This window comes from Numenius arquata, chromosome 12, assembly GCF_964106895.1.
Source record: "Numenius arquata chromosome 12, bNumArq3.hap1.1, whole genome shotgun sequence".
In the NCBI taxonomy this organism is placed as follows: domain Eukaryota; kingdom Metazoa; phylum Chordata; class Aves; order Charadriiformes; family Scolopacidae; genus Numenius; species Numenius arquata.
This window is the reverse complement of record NC_133587.1, coordinates 44,068,051-44,088,680: the sequence shown is the minus strand read 5'-3', so window position 1 is coordinate 44,088,680 and position 20,630 is coordinate 44,068,051. Positions and strand designations below refer to the sequence as shown.

Below are 20,630 nucleotides of genomic sequence, written 5' to 3'. Positions count from 1 at the left end.
TGCAGATGGATGTGATCCCTGGAAAAGAAAACTCATCTATTTCTGAATTTTAGGGATGATATCTAAGCGTTTTGCCAAAAAAATACTCGCCCGGGTTTTAACGTGTAGGTGAGAGCTCCTTACGAGCTTGTGACCAGGTTTTTTTCCTGGCAAGGCCTTCTGATAATTTTTGCCATTTCATTTAACTTCACGGTCCTTTTTCCTCTCGTCGTTCCTCTTCTCGTAGCCCGAGAGAGAAGAAAGGGTGGTTGAGTAACGCTGTTCGCTAAAATGCCTTTTTTTTTTTTTTTTTTTTTTTAAATAGAAATGTGTTTTGAAAGATATTCTCGACTCGGAGTCTGCAAACCAACCGATTACCTGCAGATAAAACCTGCTATTTATTTCAATCCAAGCTTTTTTTTTTTTTTTCCTTAGGCCTTTTTTTGTCTTTCTGAGATCCGCCCTCCAAAGCGTTTCCCTAATCATCTCCTGGCAACTAAAATAATCAGTAGATGCCTTCGATACCTTTTTTGAGACCGCGGTTTTCTTGTTTGCTCTTTCGTCGTCTTATTTGCCAGCGAAGCGGAGGTTTAAGTAGCTGAACCCTCCAATTGGCTTTATTAAAAGAAAGCTGCTTTGAGACGGCACGTGCGCTCGGTTAATGGCCTATACGTTAATGGTTTTGAATATAGGTTTTTCTCCTGGCCCTTTCGGATGAGCGAAAACGAGTGGATGTTACGGAATAGCTGGGGTTGGAAGGGATCTCCGGAGATCGTGCCCGTGGTATTATATAGGATTAGAGAATAGAGCATTTCACGAGAGGCTAATTGGAGTTTATCCTTTTAATTTAAACCTTAGAACTTGTACTGTGTAGTGAGGAAGCCTCTGTCTGGATAAACCAGGAGTTGAATTTTCTCTAAATTGGCTTCTTATATGACAAAACGAAGGAGTCCTGGTCCTTCCTCTGGGCGTAGGTGCCTGTGCGTGTGTCCATCTCCAATGGAAATAAAGTCGAGTTGTGGACATTAAGGAGAAGATTAAAAAAAAAAAGGGTTAAATATGGGGTGTCTTTCTGAGAAATCACCTTTTGTGATCAGAAAGTCGTCACCTCCGGCTCAAACCAGCATCCTTGGTTACCTTCTGGTGGTTGTCCAAAGGTAATCAATCCACATGCCCAGTTCCTAGAGAAGAAACTAATTTCCTCCAGTAACAACTGGGAAAGCTCGAGGAGTAATTTCTCTGCCCAGATTCTGTCTAACCCGTATTTTGATGACTTGTCTTGAACAGGAAGAAGAACAAATCTCACCGGGACATTAAGCGAATGCTGTGCGAATGCCCCCCTCTCTCCAAAGAAGAGCGAGCTCAGGGGGAGGTCGCGTGTGGAGAAGACTGTCTCAATCGCCTGCTCATGATAGAGTGGTAAGTGGGGTTTCACGAGTTGCCAGAGTTGGGTGGTGGTGTCCATGAGATGACTTGAGAAACCCCTTAAGGACTTCAGACTTTCCTGGGCAGTGGCAGAAGACTGGTGTGGAGTGTCTTCAGAGCCAGCATCTAACCTTAGATCTTCCGCAGGAGGTTAGACATTAGCAAGCTCCTCTTAAAACCTGCTGCAAGTCCCTGGAGTCTTCTACTCCTCAGCCTTCACTCTAGTCCATAGTAAGCGTGGTTAGAGGAAGTCAGAAATTGTAGAATCACACAGTGGTTTGGGTGGAAAGGGACCTTAAGGACCATCCAGTCCCACCCCCTGCCATGGGCAGGGACACCTCCCACCAGACCAGGTTGCTCCAAGCCCCATCCAACCTGGCCTTGAACCCCTCCAGGGATGGGGCAGCCACAGCTTCTCTGGGCAACCTGGGCCAGGCTCTCACCACCCTCACAGCAAAGAAGTTCTTCCCCACATCTCATCTCAATCTCCCCTCTTTCAGTGTCAAACCGTTCCCCCTCATCCTCTGGCTCCCCTCCCTGATCCAGAGTCCCTCCCCAGCTTTCCTGGAGCCCCTTGAGGGACTGGAAGGGGCTCCAAGGTCTCCCCGGAGCCTTCTCTTCTCCAGGCTGAACCCCCCCAACTCTCTCAGCCTGTCCTCACAGCAGAGGGGCACCAGCCCTCCCAGCATCTCCGTGGCCGCCTCTGGCAGAAGCCCTGCCCTTTGCTTTTGATTTACTAGCACAGGCAGTAGATGGAGGGGAAGGAGAGATCTTGGGGGAAGAAGCCATAAAAAATGTGGAGGGAAGAGGCCAGATCATCCCATTTTGATGGTACGACATTGAAGTAGAGCGACATTCGCATTCCAAATGTTTTTGTCTTCCTTCCAGAAATAAATTGTCTGCATTTGCATGTTGACAGTCAGATGGTTATGCTTTTTATAGCAAAACACCTTTGAAGATTTTTACACTGAATTTATTATGGTTCCTTGGCGTCTTATTTCCCATCTGGGCCCTTTCTGTTGTCGCTGTTGTCCTGCTGGGAATTGATTTGTTCCCTTTTCCTTCCCTTAGTTCTTCCCGGTGCCCCAACGGCGACTACTGCTCCAACAGGCGCTTCCAGAAGAAACAACACGCAGATGTGGAGGTGATCCTCACCGAGAAGAAAGGCTGGGGGCTGAGAGCTGCCAAAGATCTGCCATCGTAAGCCTTTGCTCTTCCAATGACGTCCTCGTGCTCTTTTACTCCCTCGTGAAGGGAAAATCAGTTGCTTGCGTTTTCTTAGTTTCACTGCCATTAGGAGATGTGCTGAAGTTCTTCTAGCTTTATTTATTGTCCTTGTCCTCCCTCAGGTGGCCCTGGATACGTGCGTATCCAGTAATTACACGTGAGATTTCCCGCTCTGGTTTTCCTCTCTTCTCAGGAGGGTTTCTGACAGTTTTGCCGTAGTTTCATCCCGTGTTTAATCTGATTTCCCTCCTTTCCTCTCCCCACTACGCGGCCTCAGAGGAGCACACGCTCTGGGCCGTGTCTCCTCTTCTTCTCTTCCCACCTCTACAAGACTTCTTGTGGGGCCGTGGGATGGGGATGGTGAGTCTGATCAGCCTCAAGCCCACCAGAGACAGAGCTTCAAGACAATCTGCCTAGAACTTGGCTGTTGAAAGATTTTCTGTAACTCTGGGTATTTTAGTGAGTTTCCGTGGAAACTCTTGATTTATTTATTTTTTTCCTTCTGTTAAAGACAGAGTTCTGAGGAATCCAGGAACGTTTCTGACACTTAAGAAAGCCTTAGCTCTTACGGCAGAGTTTTTTTTTACTGCTGTAATGAATATTTGAGACTAATTCATGGGAAGGTGCAGGGGGGAGTTTTGATTGCTTCAGAGAGGAACGCCAAGTGATCTAAAACGCGGTGAAAACAAATCTGCGCTGTCGACCCAAGGTGTTCAACCGAGAGCGTCTTCACACTGTGTTTATGTAAAAGACATGGCGTTAAGTGGTCGTTAAAATGAGGGAGCGCTCTCCGTTGCTGGTCTGTTGCGCAGCAACTGTGTTGAAGAAGAGTGGGAGGATCCTGGCGTTTTCTGGTTCCCAGATTTCATAGAATCACAGAATGGTTTGGGTGGGAAGGGACCTTAAAGACCATCCAGTGCCACTGGGCAGGGACACCTCCCACCAGACCAGGTTGCTCCAAGCCCCGTCCAACCTGACCTTGAACCCCTCCAGGGATGGGGCAGCCACAGCTTCTCTGGGCAACCTGGGCCAGGCTCTCACCGCCCTCACGGGAAGACCACCGTGGAACTGTGTGAGGGATTAATGATGGGAAGGAAATAGGGTGAGTGATACCTGCCCAAAACACTCAATCTCAGTCCAGGTGGAGCTGGGCAAGAGCTTTTTGGTTTCTTGGTGCTCCTAGTTAAACACAAGGAAACAATTGAAGGGTTCAGGGTGATGTTGAGCAAGAGAAGACACCAGGAAAGCTATTTCATGATGCATCTTAGGGTTTAAAGCCTGGCTGCCCTGCAGAATGTGAGGTTTGTTTCCGAGTGTGGGGTTCACTAGTTGTCGTCTTCCATCTCTGCTTAAATTCCCCTTTCCTATGGATAAAAAGGATATTTTATTGCCCCCTCGTTTCACCCAGCAGACCAAGAAGGTCTTGGTTCTTCTACAGAACCTTCTTTTTTCTTGTGTCTGGGCTTTTCTTTGGGATATACTTACCCATGTGATAATGTAAAGAACGAAATTAATCAGAGTTACCGGGGTCTAATAATTGTAGCTACACCACCAGGATGTCCAGGCGGGGGGTTGTATTGGGAGAGCCCATCCCAGCAGCAGTTGTTTTCCATTCCTTGGTGTTTCTTGCTTGCGGCAATGCGGAGTGATGCTTTTTCCATCCCCCCCTGTTGTTTGCAGCAACACTTTTGTCTTGGAGTACTGCGGAGAAGTGCTGGATCACAAAGAATTCAAGGCTCGCGTGAAGGAATATGCCCGGAATAAGAACATTCACTATTATTTCATGGCCCTGAAGAACGACGAGGTGAGCAGTGTGATCCCTGAGGATGGGAAACTTTAGTTGGCTTTGTGTTTTCTTGCTTTACATATTTTTTCTTAACCCGTTGCTCAGTTTCAACTTGGTTTAACAGAAGCTTAAGATTATCCTAGTGTCCTTGGAGAGGAGAAATTGTCTTCCCAAAGGAAAGGATGGAATATGGCCCATCCCTTCCACACGAGTAAACCTCGGTGGGAGAGAAACCACCTCCGTGTCCCAGCTCCAGGAGATTTTTCAAGCCAAACTCAAGGTTCTTAGATGCCCAAGTAAACCAGCCTAGAAAATGTCCCAATAAACCATGTTTCCTCACTCTGTCTTCATTCAGTTGGGCCGCTTACAGCTGGTGGAGCCCCTGAATGCAGGATCACTGCCACTGAAATACCTATATACCAGAAATTCTTATTTATTTACCTTTGCTTCAGCCCTGTGGGACCGTGCAGCTGCGATGCAGAGAGCGCAGCGTTACCTCGGGCGATGGGCCCTCCCTTGTTGAGAGCAAAGTATATAAATAGAACTCTAATACTTTATTCCGCTTGTCTCTTCTGTCAAGACTTTTTGGGTCTGGGTAGCTTTACAGTAAACGAGCTAAAAATACTCTGAGTGCTCTTTTTCCTCTTTTTTTTTTTCTTTCTTCCCTCAAAGTAAGCAATTTTTGTAGCTGCCGTGGGATTGTGATGTGATCACAAGGGGGCACAGGGGAGTGTTTCCAGATCTAACAGGGAGGACGCCGGCGATCCAGGAGACGACCTTTCTCTTCGAATACGCTGCGTGTGGCAGCGATGTTCTTCCCCAGCCCTCATTGGCATTGTCCCATGTACCAGAGGGTCCAAAACCCAGTATTAAAAATTCAGGATCCCCACCCGACCGAATAACTGTTAACCTGCAATTAAAACTAAGAACCGTGTGCCGCTTGCTTAGTGCTCTTCTTTTTTTGCGGGGGAGGCGCTGAATCTCAGGATAAAACCCGTTCTCCAAACCAAATAAAAGTCGATAGTTGGGGCAGGAAGAGGGTGATGACTTCTACCTGGGGTTGTGTCGCAACGCGCCGTGGTCGTAGCTAAACCCCGTCGTGTTTCTTGCCTGGTGCAGAGAGAAGAGGAGGCCGTTTTGCTCGACTTATTGCTTTCTTTTCTTTTCAGATAATCGACGCCACCCAGAAAGGAAACTGCTCTCGTTTTATGAACCACAGCTGTGAACCCAACTGCGAGACGCAAAAGGTAAAGTGCTGGAGCGAAGCTCTTGGCTTCTCGCTTCCACCGCCCGGTGACTTCGCGAGCTCGGAGTGGAAAGCGTTTCTCCTTTATCTTCGTGTCTCTTTGTTTGGGATTTTTTTTCTTTTAATTGTTTTTATTGTAACTTTGTGAAATGGAAACAGCTCCCTTCGAAACGGGCCAGTCAGCAAATCTTAAATTTTTATCGGTGATGCCGTTTTGAAGGATCAATCGTATTAATTTAAAGCAAAACCAGAGTCAAGCCTGGCTTTGGTAATAACTTATCGTCTTGCTTTTTCTCTCCTTGCTGTAGTGGACTGTGAATGGGCAGCTCAGAGTCGGATTTTTCACCACCAAACTGGTCCCGTCGGGCTCGGAGCTGACGTTTGATTACCAGTTCCAGAGATACGGGTACGTTTGGGCTCTCTCTGCTTGAGCTGCTGGAAATGGAGTTTTTGGGAGCGTTGGTGCCACGAAAAAACTCCTGCTCCGGAGCAAACCATTGCGAAGCCTCGTCTTAACAGGGCGGTTGTAAATGAACTGGGATTCCAGTGTATAAAAAGTTCCCAGGATAAAGTTTCTTCCATTTCTAACACAGAAATTGGGAGAGGAATTTCCTGTTGATTTAACGTGTCTTTTCCAGTGTCGCTTTATTGCCTTTTTGTTCCACTTGGTACCACCTCTCCCCAGTGGAAATTTCCCAGATCATTATCTCGACTCTTCCTTTCCTCTGTCTAATTATTAATTACCCAAGCTCCAGACTTTGCAATACCCTTAAATAATGCCTCTTCTCCCCCACTCCCCCCCCAGTTTTACGACTTTGCAAATACTTGCAAGGCTGTAAAAGCCCAGCAAACGGCACCTTCCCTCTTCCTGCCCGACTCCAGAAGTGCAGGTGTGTGAGCTCCGGTGTGGGCTTTGGCTCCCTGCTCTAAACCTGAGCCTAATATTTATATATTACAGCTTCTCCAGGTGAACGGCGAAGTATTTCACTCTCTTTCATTGTGATAAGCACAAAACAGCGCCTGGCAGGCTTGAAGCGACGTATAATTATGAGATTTAATTGTAGATCCATTTTATAATCACTAGGTTTTTTTACTGAACGCAGTTTAAGGAACGTCTCTTCCTTTTCCTTCTGGATCCTGCCTCGCTATGGCTTTTCCTATAAGCAGGAGAATCAGAAATGAATTTTTAATTGCGTTATAAAATTGTTTGTGCTGAAGTGGGAGGTTCTGCCACAAAGTTTTCTGTTCCTGGTGAAAACTTGCAGGAAGGGAAGGCAAACTGAGCCTCAGCCCGTCTGCTTGCTCCTGCAGCAGGCCTGGTTGGTTTCTAGGGACATGGGAATATCTCTAAAGCTGGGGAATGTCACGTAATATGGAGTCTATGCACCCATAATTTTATTTTTCTCTGTATATGGCTTAGTCAAAATTATTAGTGTTTCATATTACGGCTCTGTTCGGGCCTCTGATGAAGAATTATTTTGCTATATTGGTTCCTTTTGATCTCTCACATATTTATGTTCAGTCTATCTTTACGTTCACTTTATATCTGGTGTCTTCTCGCTGGAGTTCTCCAGCTCTGATCTCTTTGGCTTCCTTCCTGGGCTCAGGTTCTCCTTCCCAGAAGATCCTGCAGTGGAGCTTCCCTGGTTTTTACTGCTGGTACTGCAGAGCCTCATTTCTCCAGTGGGTTATGCACATTTCCCCCCAAAACCACTGTTTTCCCAAGCAATTTTGGGATGTAGTTTAAAATTTGTGGTTAAGTAGAAAATATAGAAGCTTTGTAGAAGTGTTGCTTGAATATAACATAAATCCCTTCTCTCCGTGGCTCTATATCCATGCAAAAAACCCCATCTTCTACCTTAGTACTTCCACCAATCCTCAACCCAATCTTTATTCTGTTTGGAGCTATAAAATGCAAGCCTTTTTCCTAATGGATGTGTAATCCTGATAATATATTCATTAGGAAAATGAATATATGAATTGCAGTGTGTGGTAAGGAGGTAGGAGACCCAACAGCCCCACGTTTTCCTTTCTGGTTCTTTCTGGTTCCTGACCTGGTTCTTTCTGGTTCTTGACCTACGAAGAGCCTGCAAGTGACGCAGGCTTTGATTTCCAGCTGAGACAACATGGGATCACGGTAGCTATGTAAGAAATAAAGACTTTATTTGAATTTTCAGTGGCCAGGAGGACCTTTGCCACCTGGAGAAGTTCCTGTTCTTTTCTTCTGAGGATGCAGAAGGACCTTATTTCTTACCTTACTTAAGGTTAAATAACTTGCCGTGGGTGCGGCGGATCCGTTACTAAACTGCTCTGTTGCTTGTGTCCACCAACAGCAAAGAGGCTCAGAAATGTTTCTGCGGCTCGGCCAACTGCCGGGGTTACCTGGGCGGAGAGAACCGGGTCAGCATCCGAGCCGCCGGAGGGAAGATGAAAAAGGAGCGTTCCCGTAAGAAGGACTCGGTGAGTCTGGTCCCCCCTTGTGTTTGTGGTTTTTATTTCTTTCTAAGAGTATCGTAGAATCACAGAATGGTTCAGGTTGGAAGGGACCTTAAAGACCACCCAGTGCCACCCCCTGCCCTGGGCAGGGACACCTCCCACCAGACCACGTTGCTCCAAGCCCCCTCCAACCTGGCCTTGAACCCCTCCAGGGATGGGGCAGCCACAGCTTCTCTGGGCAACCTGGGCCAGGCTCTCACCACCCTCACAGCAAAGAAGTTCTGCCCCACATCTCAGCTCAATCTCCCCTCTTTCAGTATCAAACCATTACTCATTTTTGGATCTTCAGTTACCCACAGAAAGGAAATACATGTTTAACTCCCCACCAGAGGGGGGGATACAAAATTCTACCTGGCTTTAAAAATTAGGGTTTTGTTGCTCGGTTTTTAAACGTCGGTGAAAGACGAGTGATACCGGCTTCACCGTTTGGGCTGTTACCTACAGTTTGACAGCTGGAAAAGCGCAGATGTTTGCCATCTCCCGGCCGGGATGTGAAATTTGAATCTCTTAATTGCTTTGGCCTAGAGGGAAGTCAGCTTCCAGGAGGAACCTGTATGAACACGCGCCGTTATTTGCGCCGACTTCAGTTACGGTTGTGTTCGTAGACGGACGTGAATGAAATATGGAACTTAAATCCTACAAGATGTAATTGTTCTGTCCTTGAAGATGTAAAACCTCTGTTCCTACAGATAAGATTTGTTACCCGCTCTTGTGGGAGAAGCCGCCTATTGAAAATGCCACCTTCGTTTTTATTTACGGTATCGGAGAGTCAGGAGGCCAAGAAATTATTTATAAGTCATTTATAAGTGGTTTTAAAATGCTAATTAGTGGCACCGAGCAGTGGGCTGAATTATGAACGATGCTATTCTGGTGTCCGCGTGGAATGTGCCTCTGGTTGTAAAGATTATAAACACCAGGGAAGAAGTAAATCTGTCTGCAGTTAAAGAGAATCTCTTAGTGCACAGCTGTTTTCCCGTGTGAAAAGATCCACTTGAGACTGGGAGTGTTGTGGTGCTCACACCTGGAATTTCCTCCTTCAGTTGTAGAAAACCTGCCCCTCATCAGGAGAAGTGGATGTTGGAGCTGGGGGGTTCCTGCCTGTTGCCCGTGTGCAACTGGCTGCCCTCTGTCCCCAGTATAAACTGGTGGAAACTGTGTGCTCTTGAACGGCACCTGCTGGAGAGCAGCTCTGCGGAGAAGGACCTGGGAGTTCTGGTGGACAACAGGTTGCCCACGAGGCAGCAATGTTCCCTGGTGGCCAAGAGGGCCAATGGTCTCCTGAGGGGCATCAAGAAGAGTGTGGCCAGCAGGTGGAGGGAGGTCATCCTCCCCCACTGCTCTGCCCTGGGGAGGCCCCATCTGGAGCAGTGGGACCAGTTCTGGATTCTCCAGTTCCAGAAGGACAGGGAACTGCTGGAGAGAGTCCAGCGGAGGCTGTGAGGATGATGAGGGACTGGAGCATCTCTCTGATGAGGAAAGGCTGAGGGACCTGGGGCTGTTCAGCCTGGAGAAGAGCAGACTGAGAGGGGATCTCATCGATGCTGAGCAATAGCTAAAGGGTGGGTGGCAAGAGGATGGGGCCAGACTCTTCTCAGTGGTGCCCGGGGACAGGACAAGGGGCAACTGGCACAAACTGGAACACAGGGAATTCCATCTCAATGTGAGGAGGAACTTCTTTCCTTCGAGGGTGGTAACCCAGGCTGCCCAGGGTGGGTGTGGAGTCTCCTTCTCTGGAGGCATTCAAACCCCGCCTGGACACCTTCCTGACCAACCTGCTCTGGGTGACCCTGTTCTGGCAGGGGGTTGGACTAGATGATCTCCAGAGGTCCCTTCCAATCCCAACCATTCTGTGATTCTGTGATTTAAGGTCCAAAAAAACCCCTATAATAAGCCAGATAAAAGAAACCCAACCATGTTGAGTCAAATTAAAGCCGGGCTTCTTCTCCATATGGGCAAATTGCTCAGGAGAGGCTTCTCCTGGCTCTCAAAAGCTGGGGAACGGATTATCGTTGGGTGGCGTGAGCCTGGTGTGACCAGAGAGTGGTTTTTTCTTTGGCCGGGGTAGGTGGACGGGGAGCTGGAAGCGCTGCTGGAGAACGGAGAAGGTCTCTCTGATAAGAACCAAGTTCTCAGCTTATCCCGGTTGATGGTTCGGATCGAAACGCTGGAGCAGAAGCTCACCTGCCTCAAACTCATCCAGGTGAGGAGGACTCAGCTGAAGGGGAGGAAACTGATGTCCTTGGAGCTTTTGTTAGAGCAAGAAGGGGGAAGGTGGGAGAAAGGTCTCGCGCTTGTGCCACCATCCCAAGCGTGAGCCGGGTGGTTCTTCTTGGTTTATAAATCCTGGGTAATCTCCCTTTGCTCCTTTCATATTTGGTGGAACTCGGCCTGGGTGGTGACGGAAAATGCCCATTTCTAGAAGGAAATAAATTCCTTGTACGTAAGGGTTTAGAGAATAAACGAGTGATTTGTTGGCTTAAAATAGTTGATTATCTCCACGATCATCCTGCGTTTTTACCTCTGACTCAGCGCAGATGAGTTGTGTCCGATTTTCTCTGCGATCCATTATCATGAAGTTTTATTCCCCAGTACGAGGTGTCCACCAGGTAATGGTAATAATGGTTCTGCCGCGTGTGTTACTGCCCCAAACCCGGCAGTTACGACCGCTTAAATGACATTAAACCTGCAGGTGCCTTCTCCTGGTTTCTGCCAGGGGTTTGACAGGTAACGCAAGCCCCGTTGAGCAGTTGGCCACGTTAGATTGTGGAAATCGAAGCTTTTTTTTGGCCTGAAAGTCTCTGAACGTTCCCATGGACTCTCTCTGACTTTGGCTCCTGCAGAACACGCACTCGCAGTCCTGCCTGAAGTCCTTCCTGGAGTGTCACGGCTTGTCCCTCCTCTGGATTTGGATGACGGAGCTGGGCGACGGGAGAGGGAGCACCGCCAACAACCTGAAGTTGCAGCTGGAGGTCAGTAATTCCTCGGATTCGGAGCTTTCCTTGCTTAGAAGCATGATGATTTTCCTTTTTTTTTTTTTTAATTAAATATACATGTTACACGCCAATTTGTCCTGAAAACAAACTGCAGGTATCCTCAAAACTACGGCCTAAAACTTCTGCTTTGAGGGAAGTCCTTTATATGGAAAGAATTTGCTCTTTTGGTTTTTTTTCTCGGCTTCCTGAGTTAGTGACATGAGCCAGACTTTATTTAAAGATTGTTGCTGTTTATTCCGTCCTGAACCGTGCAGGGAATGTGAGGTATTGACGGTCTGAAGTGGAACTTGGATATTTCTGTTTTCTGTCCGAACTGCGGCAACGCACGCAAAAAAACCATCTGGAAGTGCCTTTATTAAAGAAGCTTCTGTGAGAAGGTTGCTGGGCCGTTTGGAGAGGGGCTCGCGGTCCCGCATCGAGAAACCAGAAGCCACCAGAGCTCTAGAGCTCAGGACGCCTCTTCTCCTGGTGACTTCTCCTTTGTTTTTTAGGAGCGGTGACAAATCCTGCTTCCTTAGCTCAGCACGACCTTTTCTCCAAGCGTTTCCGAATGAGCCGTGTCCTACTAATGCCTTTCTCCTCTTTAACACGGTGGGCTCAGGTGTTCCCTCTGAGATACGGGCGCTGTAGGTGGCAGAAGATGAAGAGCTGCCTACGTGTGCTTTTGTGAACCTTCAGCTCTTGGGGTGGGATGAGGATACCTGAAGATTTTTGGAGGGCAGCTTGATATCAGGCCTAATAAGATGGGCTTCTGCGCTTCTCTCAAAGCCCCTGTGCTGCTGGTGGTGAGAGGGACAGAAGATCTGTCCCCTCTGCAACGTGTCCTGTGGGAAGGCCACCAAGCATCCTGGCCACCAGCATCTTGGCCTGTATCAGGAACAGTGTGGCCAGCAGGACTGGGGCAGTGATGGTCCCACTGGGCTGGGCACTGGTGAGGCCCCACCTCGAGCGCTGTGTCCAGGTTTGGGCCCCTCATGACAGGAAAGAACATTGAGGGGCTGGAGCGTGTCCAGAGAAGGGCAATGGAGCTGGTGAGGGGTCTGGAGACCAAGGAGAAGGGTCTGGAGAACTTGTGAGGAGCAGCTGAGGGAGCTGGGGGTGTTCAGCCTGGAGAAAAGGAGGCTGAGGGGAGACCTTCTCGCTCTCTACAACTCCCTGAAAGGAGGGGGTAGCCAGGGGGGGTCGGTCTCTTCTCCCAAGGAACAGGCGATGGGACAAGAGGAAATGGCCTCAAGTTGCACCAGGGGAGGTTTAGGATGGATATTGGGAAAAATTTCTTCCCAGAAAGGGTTGTCGAGCGTTGGAATAGGCTGCCCAGGGCAGTGGTGGAGTCACCATTCCTGGACGAATTGAAAAGCCGGGCAGACGTGGTGCTGAGGGACATGGGTCAGTGGTGGGCTCAGCAGTGTGAAGTTGATGGTTGACTTGATGATCTTTAAGGTCCCTTCCAACCCAGACAATTCGGATTCCATACTTCTAGCCCAAGCAGAAGTGCTTGACAGCTGCTGAGTCAACGTTCCTCTTGCTGTGGTGCCTCACCCCCATATTGCTGTGGGGGGGAGGTGACAGAAAGATCTTTTGAGACCAAATCTACAGGGACCGAGTTAATCTGTCGCAGTAACTGTTCTTAGGAGGCAGCTGAGCTATTCCCCTTTGGGACTGCAGCATTTTCTTCTTCAGGGTAGGTGGGATCCATCCCACTTTATACCTGTTGAAGCCGTTGCTCCGAGGGAGTCTCAAATCTGGATTTTTGTCCATGTAGGGCTTACCCTCCTTGTTCCCACCTGACATTCAGGTGCCGTGGCCTTTCAGAGCTGCTGGGTAGCTCATCTCCGACTCATCTTTGACCTCCAGCTTTGGAGAAATCAGTGGTCCAGTTAAGGTTAGACTGGTTTTCTCCTGGAATTGATTCAGGCACCCACCCTCGTTGATCTCAAACCCAGAGCTGCTCCCCCCAGGCTTTAAGAAGGAACCTGAGTCTATGCGATGGTGGTGGCTTTGTCTCTACTCTCCATGCATCTGGTCACAGTACACTGTCCACGTTGGTGGGATTTTGTGGATTAGATCTATTCTTTTAAAATCCAGGTAATTCTTTACTGGGTTTTGATAGGGGCCAGACCATGCTTTTGTTTGTTTTTTTTTTTCCTTCCCCTTTTTTTTTTAAAAAAAAAAAAGTCATTGTTTTAAGAGAAATGGGCTTTTGGCCATCAGATGACCATGGCGGAGTCAGGGTAATACCGCAAAACCATCTTCTGTCCTTCACTCCTGGCTTTGAAAGTGAACAAGTTGAAAAGTCCTATGGAAGGGCCGGTTATTCTTGCTTCAAAACCAGGGATTTGGGCTCTGACCTTGGGCGAGAAGTTGCTGAAGTCGCTTTGCTGGGTCCTGCGAAGGATGTGCTCATTTAACATCCGCTGCTTCTTTCCGTGCCCGTGATCCCCGTTCCCGCCGACGGGTTTTGTACGAGGATTTTCAAGATCTTTTCAGTATCTTGTTTCTCGCCTCAAACTTTGGACACGGCCCGGTTGAGGCCAGGTTTTTTGGCTGGTCCGCAGGGGGAAGCGCTGTAAAATGAGCTCTTCTGTGGTCTCTGGCGCTGTGTTGGCTTCATCAGCTGGTACCTCCGGGTGTTTCCCAGTGTCTAAAGGAGGATTCCTGTTCCTGGGACTGCCTTGTTGGGCGCTGGAAGTGTGTTGTGGGACTGGGAGTGCAGTCTGTTGTGGCAGCCTCATTTTTGGGTGAGATTCAGTCATTTGGAAGTGCCATCGGTGTCAGAGATGCTCACCACGTCTCGCAGTTTGGAGCTCCCCAGTTGTCCATATCTCTTTGTCCTTAAGGTTTAGCTCCATGAGGAGCAGACTTGTCTCCCTCCCGCTGACACCAGTGAGGAAAAAGCTTTCCTGGTATCAGTTTGCAAACTTTTTTTGGGTCAGTCTCTTCTATTTTAACTGCTGATACATCTTGAGGTTTCTTATGAGGTTTTCTTTCACGTAACGTATCTACTGCTCTGTTGTTGTATTGACTGGGGATGAGTATGGCCGTCCCTAAGCCTCTGGGCTCTTTGAAATCAGTTTAATTGCACTAATTGCTAAGTTAGTTTAATCGCTAAAGACTTGTGTTCTCTGTTTTCCACCCACTCATGATTTATTTGCTCTCAGCAGAAGTCCACCGCTGCAGTTTGGCCTTGAGAAGGGACCCTGACCCGTGACCTGTCACCATCATGTTGATATTTTAGAGCTTCCTCTCGTTGAGAAAAGGAGATTGTTCCACTTTGGAGATGACTTTAAATTCTGCTGGCTCTATCAATGTGATTTTTCTCTTTGCAATTAGATCATGAAGACCCTGGAGCTCCTGCCGATACCTACCAAGAACATGCTGGAAGAAAGCAAAGTGCTGCCCATCATTCAACGCTGGGCTCAGACCAAGACTGCCGTCCCCCAGCTCAGCGAAGGGGATGGCTACTCGAGCGAGAACACCTCGCGGGCCCACACGCCGCTCAACACGCCGGACCTTTCCACCAAGCAGAGCGCCGAAGGTGACACGGACACCCCGAAGAAGCTGGTGTTTCGAAGGCTGAAAATTATAAGCGAAAACAGCATGGACAGTGCCATCTCGGATACAACCAGTGAGCTGGAAGGGAAGGAGGGCAAAGAGGACCTGGACCAGCTGGAAGGTGCCCCGATGGAGGTGTCGGAGGAGCAGCAGCAGCCGCAGCAGCAGCAGGAGATCAAAGCTGCCATTGATGTGCCACCGGTGGAGAGCAGCAAACCCCAAGCTGCGGAGCTGGAGGCCGAGCCTGAAGCTGAGGTCAAAGAGAGCAACGGTGCGAAGCTGGAAGAGCCCATTACGATGGAGACACCATCTCAAGACGAAGAGGAAGGCGTATCTGACGTGGAAAGCGAGAGGAGCCAAGAACAAACGGACAAAATTGTGGATGTGAGCGATTTGGCTACCAGGCTGCTCGACAGCTGGAAGGAACTCAAGGTAAGAGGCACCTTCCTGCAGCTCCACCGCTCTGCTCTTGCTGAGGAAAATGCCGAGCTGTTGGCGGTTGTTTTCTTGTTGGTAAATGTTTGACAACTAAAATAGCCTTTTCTATGCAAAAGAGCCCTCTCCAAGTGTTTTCTCTGTATCTCCTTTCATTGCCAACTGCCCCGTGTGTGACTTATGGTAGATTTCCAGGTGGTGGTGCGTTGCAGATAATTCAGTTTGGGCACCTCAAAGACACTTTAGTCATCCAGCTATTTTTTTTAGGCTGTTCAGGGGGAGGGCAGCTCTAAGGCATTGATTTTTCCGATCAGAAAAAGAGGCTGGCGACAGCGCCACAAGCATTTTTGGTTGAAGTGGCCCATTATCCATCAAGGTTGAGACAAATTGACGGACCGTCTACTCTTAAATTCAATTATCACAACTTCATCAGCGTTTCCAGTGCTGGTAACAACTGCTTTTCGTCTGCAACGTGTAGAGCTTCCAGATACCGGTCTGTTGGCCTTATCGTGTTCTCTTGATAGTAGTAGTTGCTGTGTGTTTGCAGTTGGTGTTTAGATCAGGTAAATACTTGGATTTGGGGATGTTTTTTGACCCTAGAGTATGCAACTGCTCAGGGTTTTGCTCCCATCAAGGTCTTCCTCAAGCAGATAAACTCTTTAAGAGAAGGGCTTGGTGGCCACGAGCTTGGTGGCTGTCTTCTGTTCTCCAGAACTAGGCCCCTGCCCCCATGTGGCATAGATGGCCGACTTGGCCACTCGATCTTCAGCCAAGAGCTTTTTTATGATGGGACATAAGATGATGTTCCAGTAACTCGCCACTTGACGCATCGGGCATTTCCTGGGGTTTCTTTAGGTCTTTGGAAACTCCTCGCCCATCTGCTGCTTCTGTAGGGTTATATTCCATATATTATACTACTTATATTCGAGAGCAAGAGGGGTGGAAGCCTTCAAGTTGCTTTTACTATTTAATAAGTGCAAAAGGAGGATCCAGCAAGGGAATTGGAGATGCTGCAGTGCTTCTGGCATGATGCGGGTTTGGTGGAAGAGGTCCTGGAGGGTCTTCTGCCCTTCTTTTAACCTGGCATCTGCCCAGTTTTAATTAATTACTGGAAGTAATCTTTAAGCAAATTTATGTTTCACGGTGCATCATGTAGCTAAAAAGTTGATTTACCCATTGAATCTCCAGGCTAAGAGAGTTGGGGGGGTTCAGCGTGGAGAAGAGAGGGCTCTGGGGAGACCTTAGAGCCCCTTCCAGTCCCTCAAGGGGCTCCAGGAAAGCTGGGGAGGGACTCTGGATCAGGGAGGGGAGCCATAGGAGGAGGGGGAAGGGTTTGACACTGAAAGAGGGGAGATGGAGCTGAGATGTGGGGAAGAACTTCTTTGCTGTGAGGGTGGTGAGAGCCTGGCCCAGGTTGCCCAGAGAAGCTGTGACTGCCCCATCCCTGGAGGGGTTCAAGGCCAGGTTGGAGGGGGCTTGGAGCAACCTGGTCTGGTGGGAGGTGTCCCTGCCCATGGCAGGGGGTGGCACTGGATGGTCTTTAAAGTCCCTTCCCACCCAAACCATTCTATGATTCTATGAATTTGATAGGGAATAATAATTTAGAAGAGGCTAATGAAAATAATGGGTGTTACTCCTACTGCGCGCCACTTGCAGATGGAGGAGACCACAGCAAGCTTTGAATCCGTGAACCTTTGCTTGTGCCACCATTTAGGAACAAACGTTAACGTGTATAAAATTTATCTAGGGCTTTTATAAGCCTTAGGAGAAATCCTACCTTAATCTCTGAATTTTTCAGAAGGATCAGATAGTCTTGAACCGTTTGAATTTGTTCATAATCATTTCTGCCATAAATCTTAGAGAAGAGGTGAGACTTTACTGTACAAACATCTAAAATACGTTTCTATAGAGAAATTAGGTTTTGTTTCTCCCCCCCCCCCTTTACCGAGTGAATCTCGGGTACATCATTTACTAGATGTTAATTTGCAGACTCTTTAAAATTAGCGCAGGCCTCACGATGTTCTTTACTGAAGCGCCACTGTCGGGTTGAATTGATGGTTGAATTGAAACCAAGTCCTTTTCCATCCATTGCTAACACCTGGGATGGTTTAAACTGAAAGAGAAGTCAAGTCTTTAGTCCTACAGAGATAGACTTTAGAGATGGACTTGCTTTGGGCTCCCCAGGCTGAATTTGCTGTTTGCAGCCAGATTTGTTCACTTCCGGGGGTTTAAACTTGAAACGGCCCAGAAAAAAATGTTGAAAAACACTGATGAGAAATGTGACGTTTCACAAAAAGGAGCAACTTCTCCATAACTTTGGTTTCAGACCAAATTTGATCTGACAGTGTCATTTTATCCCTAAGGCTTGCGCTTGCTTCTGACCCTGGAGGAGCTCAGCCTTGGGTATCTACAGACCTTTGCTGAAGCCCTTGGTCAGGCTGCGGAGTCACGACCCGTCACTGTTGCTATTTAAGATGTGGATTCACATCTTATCTGTGTTATAGTGTACTTAATTAATTAACGTCCTGTCTTTGCGAGGATGTTAATAGCCTGGTGCAGTGGTTGTAGGGATGGGGATGCATCTCGCAAGCTTTAGCTTTGTAGTAATCCCAGCAAATCCAACCCCAAAAAAAAAAAAAGGGTCTGTGAAAACTCATTTCTCTCCTGGAAAGCATTTGTGGGGAAACTGGGACCTGGGGATTCCTGAACTTTATCGTGGCACTAAGAGTTAACTGCTTCTGTCCAACCCTCACCTGTTGAGATGCCACCATAGCCCAGCCCAGAGGTGGCCAATGTCTAAAAGAAAAGACTAAACTGCCAGGGCAGTGCTGTAGGTGGAAGGGGGATGTATGGCCACCTTGGAAAACCCGGCGGCAAGAGAGCCAGGTGCCTTTTCCAGCACGTCCAAGCTTATTACAAGCTGGTTTTGAGTGGTGGAACATCTGCAATAACGTGGATGGGAGGGGTGGGAGGGTCTGAAACCTCGTAACTTAAGCTATGTCCTCTCCAGTCTTGCTGATGACCCCCTTGTAATTTCAACCATTTCCATCTAGCTTCTCAGGGCAGCAAGGAGCTGACCATGTGTCTCCTTTTCTCAACTCCATTTTCAACTCCGGGCTGAAGAAGGGAGAGGCCATAGCGTGAATGATACGGTGAAGAACCGGGAAGATGGTTTGGGAAGCTGGATGATGCATGAGCAATATAATAGGTGAAAAGAGGACAGAGGTGGTTAACTCAGTGCTGCCGACGTTATTTTGGTGCGTCCATTGCCGGCAATGGACGTCGCTCCGGGAAAATCCCAACTCCTGGCGTGAAAGGATTAAGTGAGCTATTTTTTTCTATACCTCTATACACGGGACTTGTAAGTCCTCGGCTTACAGGGCTCGTACGCTCTGGCTCCTTAAGCCACGAGGAGCGTTGGCCGCTGCTACACACCCATCGCAACACACACTCACACTTCCCCAGCGGGGTGAGTTTTCAGCCTGGGCTTGTGCGCGCCGTTCCCGTTCTCCGAGGAAGCGCTGCGTACCTTTCCCCACGCTGAAAACTCACTCCGGGTGGCAAAGGCCGGTTGGTGGACGCCCAGCAAGGGCGCAGGTGGTGGTTCAATGTGGTTCTTCCCAGCTCCTTAGCCCGTTCCAGTTGAAGGATTACGCTCAGGTAAGGCTCCGTGGGCTGATCCATACGGCCAAACCCGTCATGGAGGTGACACACGGCATGATGGCCAACAGTCTTGGTGCTCTACCCTCTTGGCATCTCAGGAACAAGCGGTAGGGTCAGCACTGCCAAGCATTGCAAGCTTTTTTCAACGTCCTTTTGATGGCTTAGGTTGCAGTAGCTGAGGCTGAGGGACAGGAGAGTGCGTTCAGCTTCAACCGTAGCTTGTGCTTTAATAGAGTTGATGTCTCAGGGTGGTCTGGCCATCGGGGTTCCCTCACCGTTTACCCCAAAGCAGGGCCTTGAGGTTCTGCAGCTCCGCTACCCAAACCATAGGCTTCTTGGCGTGACCCGTTACACATCTAAAATCTCTGCCGACTGACTAATGCCACATGAAGCGACCAGCACGGCAGCGTTGGCTGCTGCAGAACGTCCCACCACGCTAGCGTAGTTTGGGTACCGCTCTGCTGCAGGTGGGACTGAGCTCCTGGCATCTTTGTCCACCCTTGGGTGGGCGGATGATGCTCTCACCATCTGGGGAGAGGGCAGGTAGGAGCTGTAGCTGTGAGGATCTTGCCCTTTTGAGTTGGAGAAGGTCTTTTTTTTTATAAGAAAAATCTTTTGAAAGAGCCAGCTCAAAGAAGGTTTGAATTGGACACTTTTGGCCACGCAAGTATTTAGCGGTGACTTGGAGTTCCAGGCTGAGGTGTTACCCCAACTTTGGCCAAGGTGGACTTGCTCTTTTACAATGAAAACTCCAGTTCCCTGAGCTTAATTATCAGCCTGGACAGGGATGGTGGAGCCGGTGACCCAGGCAAAGCGAGCTTCTCTCTTCTTCTGAGATAGTCTTTCCAAATCACGTCTGATACGTCTTGATAGGACAACCCTGTGAAGCTGCTCTTGCCTGTCCCATTCCCAGACAAGCCGTCCTGGAGCGACTGGCTCTTGCTCCGGCACGCACATCGCATGCTTTAATTAGGAAGCTTATAATTTGTTATAACTTAGAGCAAGAAATAGTTTGTGAAGACAATAGGCGCTGGTGAGCGGCCAGGCTGTTGTTTGTGATGGGTTTTTTTTTTTTGGCCTTTGGGCAGGGATGTCGTGGTGTTAGTCCTTTCTCTGGCTTCTCCTCCATCCCTTGGCATCATGGTGGAGCTTCAGGGGTTGGGGAGCTGCAGAGGGAAGAGAGGAAAAAGGAGGTCTTTTTTTCCTCCCATCGGAGGAGGGAGGAAGGCAAGGGAGAGGGGATTGGTGGAGTGTTGGGTAGACAACCTGGTAGGGGACGGATCTGGTGGAGTGGTGTTTCTTCAACAGATCAACAACATAAGTTTGGGGTACTCCAGAGCAGAGTTAGATGAGACAACACGGTCTGCAGGTCATCTTGGCTTGGAGAACATAAGCCCTTCCAAACACCGTAGAATCATAGAATGGGTTGGGTTGGAAGGGACCTTAAAGATCATTGAGTTCCAACCCCCCTGCCCTGGGCAGGGACACCTCCCACTAGACTAGGTTGCTCAAAGCCCCACCCAACCTGGCCTTGAACCCCTCCAGGGTTGGGGCAGAAGGTCCATAACGTCCAGAGGGCTGCAGGTGGCTTTCCAGCTCTACGTCCAGGCGTGGGATTCATCCCCTCAGCCCCAGAAGAAATGTGCCAGGTCCCCAGCTGGGTGATGGAGTTTGGGTGAGCAGTCGGGTTGGCACTTGTTGGCGTAGAAGAGTGGTCACCCCTTTGCTCCCTGTGCTTGTGTCGGCACCAACACAAGACCTGGTCGTGCTGCTCTTTCCTTACGCCTGTTGTTGGTGATCATTAATCTTCTCCAGTTTAGTCCCATTA

At 48.8% G+C, this 20,630-nt stretch overlaps 1 protein-coding gene across 1 annotated transcript in view; it reads left to right on the top strand.

Moving 5' to 3' along the window:
• The window catches only part of SETD2 (SET domain containing 2, histone lysine methyltransferase), a 52,797-nt gene that overhangs the window by 8,337 nt on the left and 23,830 nt on the right, over positions 1 to 20,630 (top strand). The window contains exons 3-11 of the mRNA XM_074157649.1: positions 1,267 to 1,398; positions 2,476 to 2,604; positions 4,312 to 4,435; positions 5,587 to 5,664; positions 5,972 to 6,069; positions 7,997 to 8,123; positions 10,225 to 10,359; positions 11,000 to 11,128; positions 14,483 to 15,136. Coding sequence (XP_074013750.1) covers positions 1,267 to 1,398; positions 2,476 to 2,604; positions 4,312 to 4,435; positions 5,587 to 5,664; positions 5,972 to 6,069; positions 7,997 to 8,123; positions 10,225 to 10,359; positions 11,000 to 11,128; positions 14,483 to 15,136 — 1,606 coding nt within the window. The remainder of the gene's footprint in view (positions 1 to 1,266; positions 1,399 to 2,475; positions 2,605 to 4,311; positions 4,436 to 5,586; positions 5,665 to 5,971; positions 6,070 to 7,996; positions 8,124 to 10,224; positions 10,360 to 10,999; positions 11,129 to 14,482; positions 15,137 to 20,630) is intronic.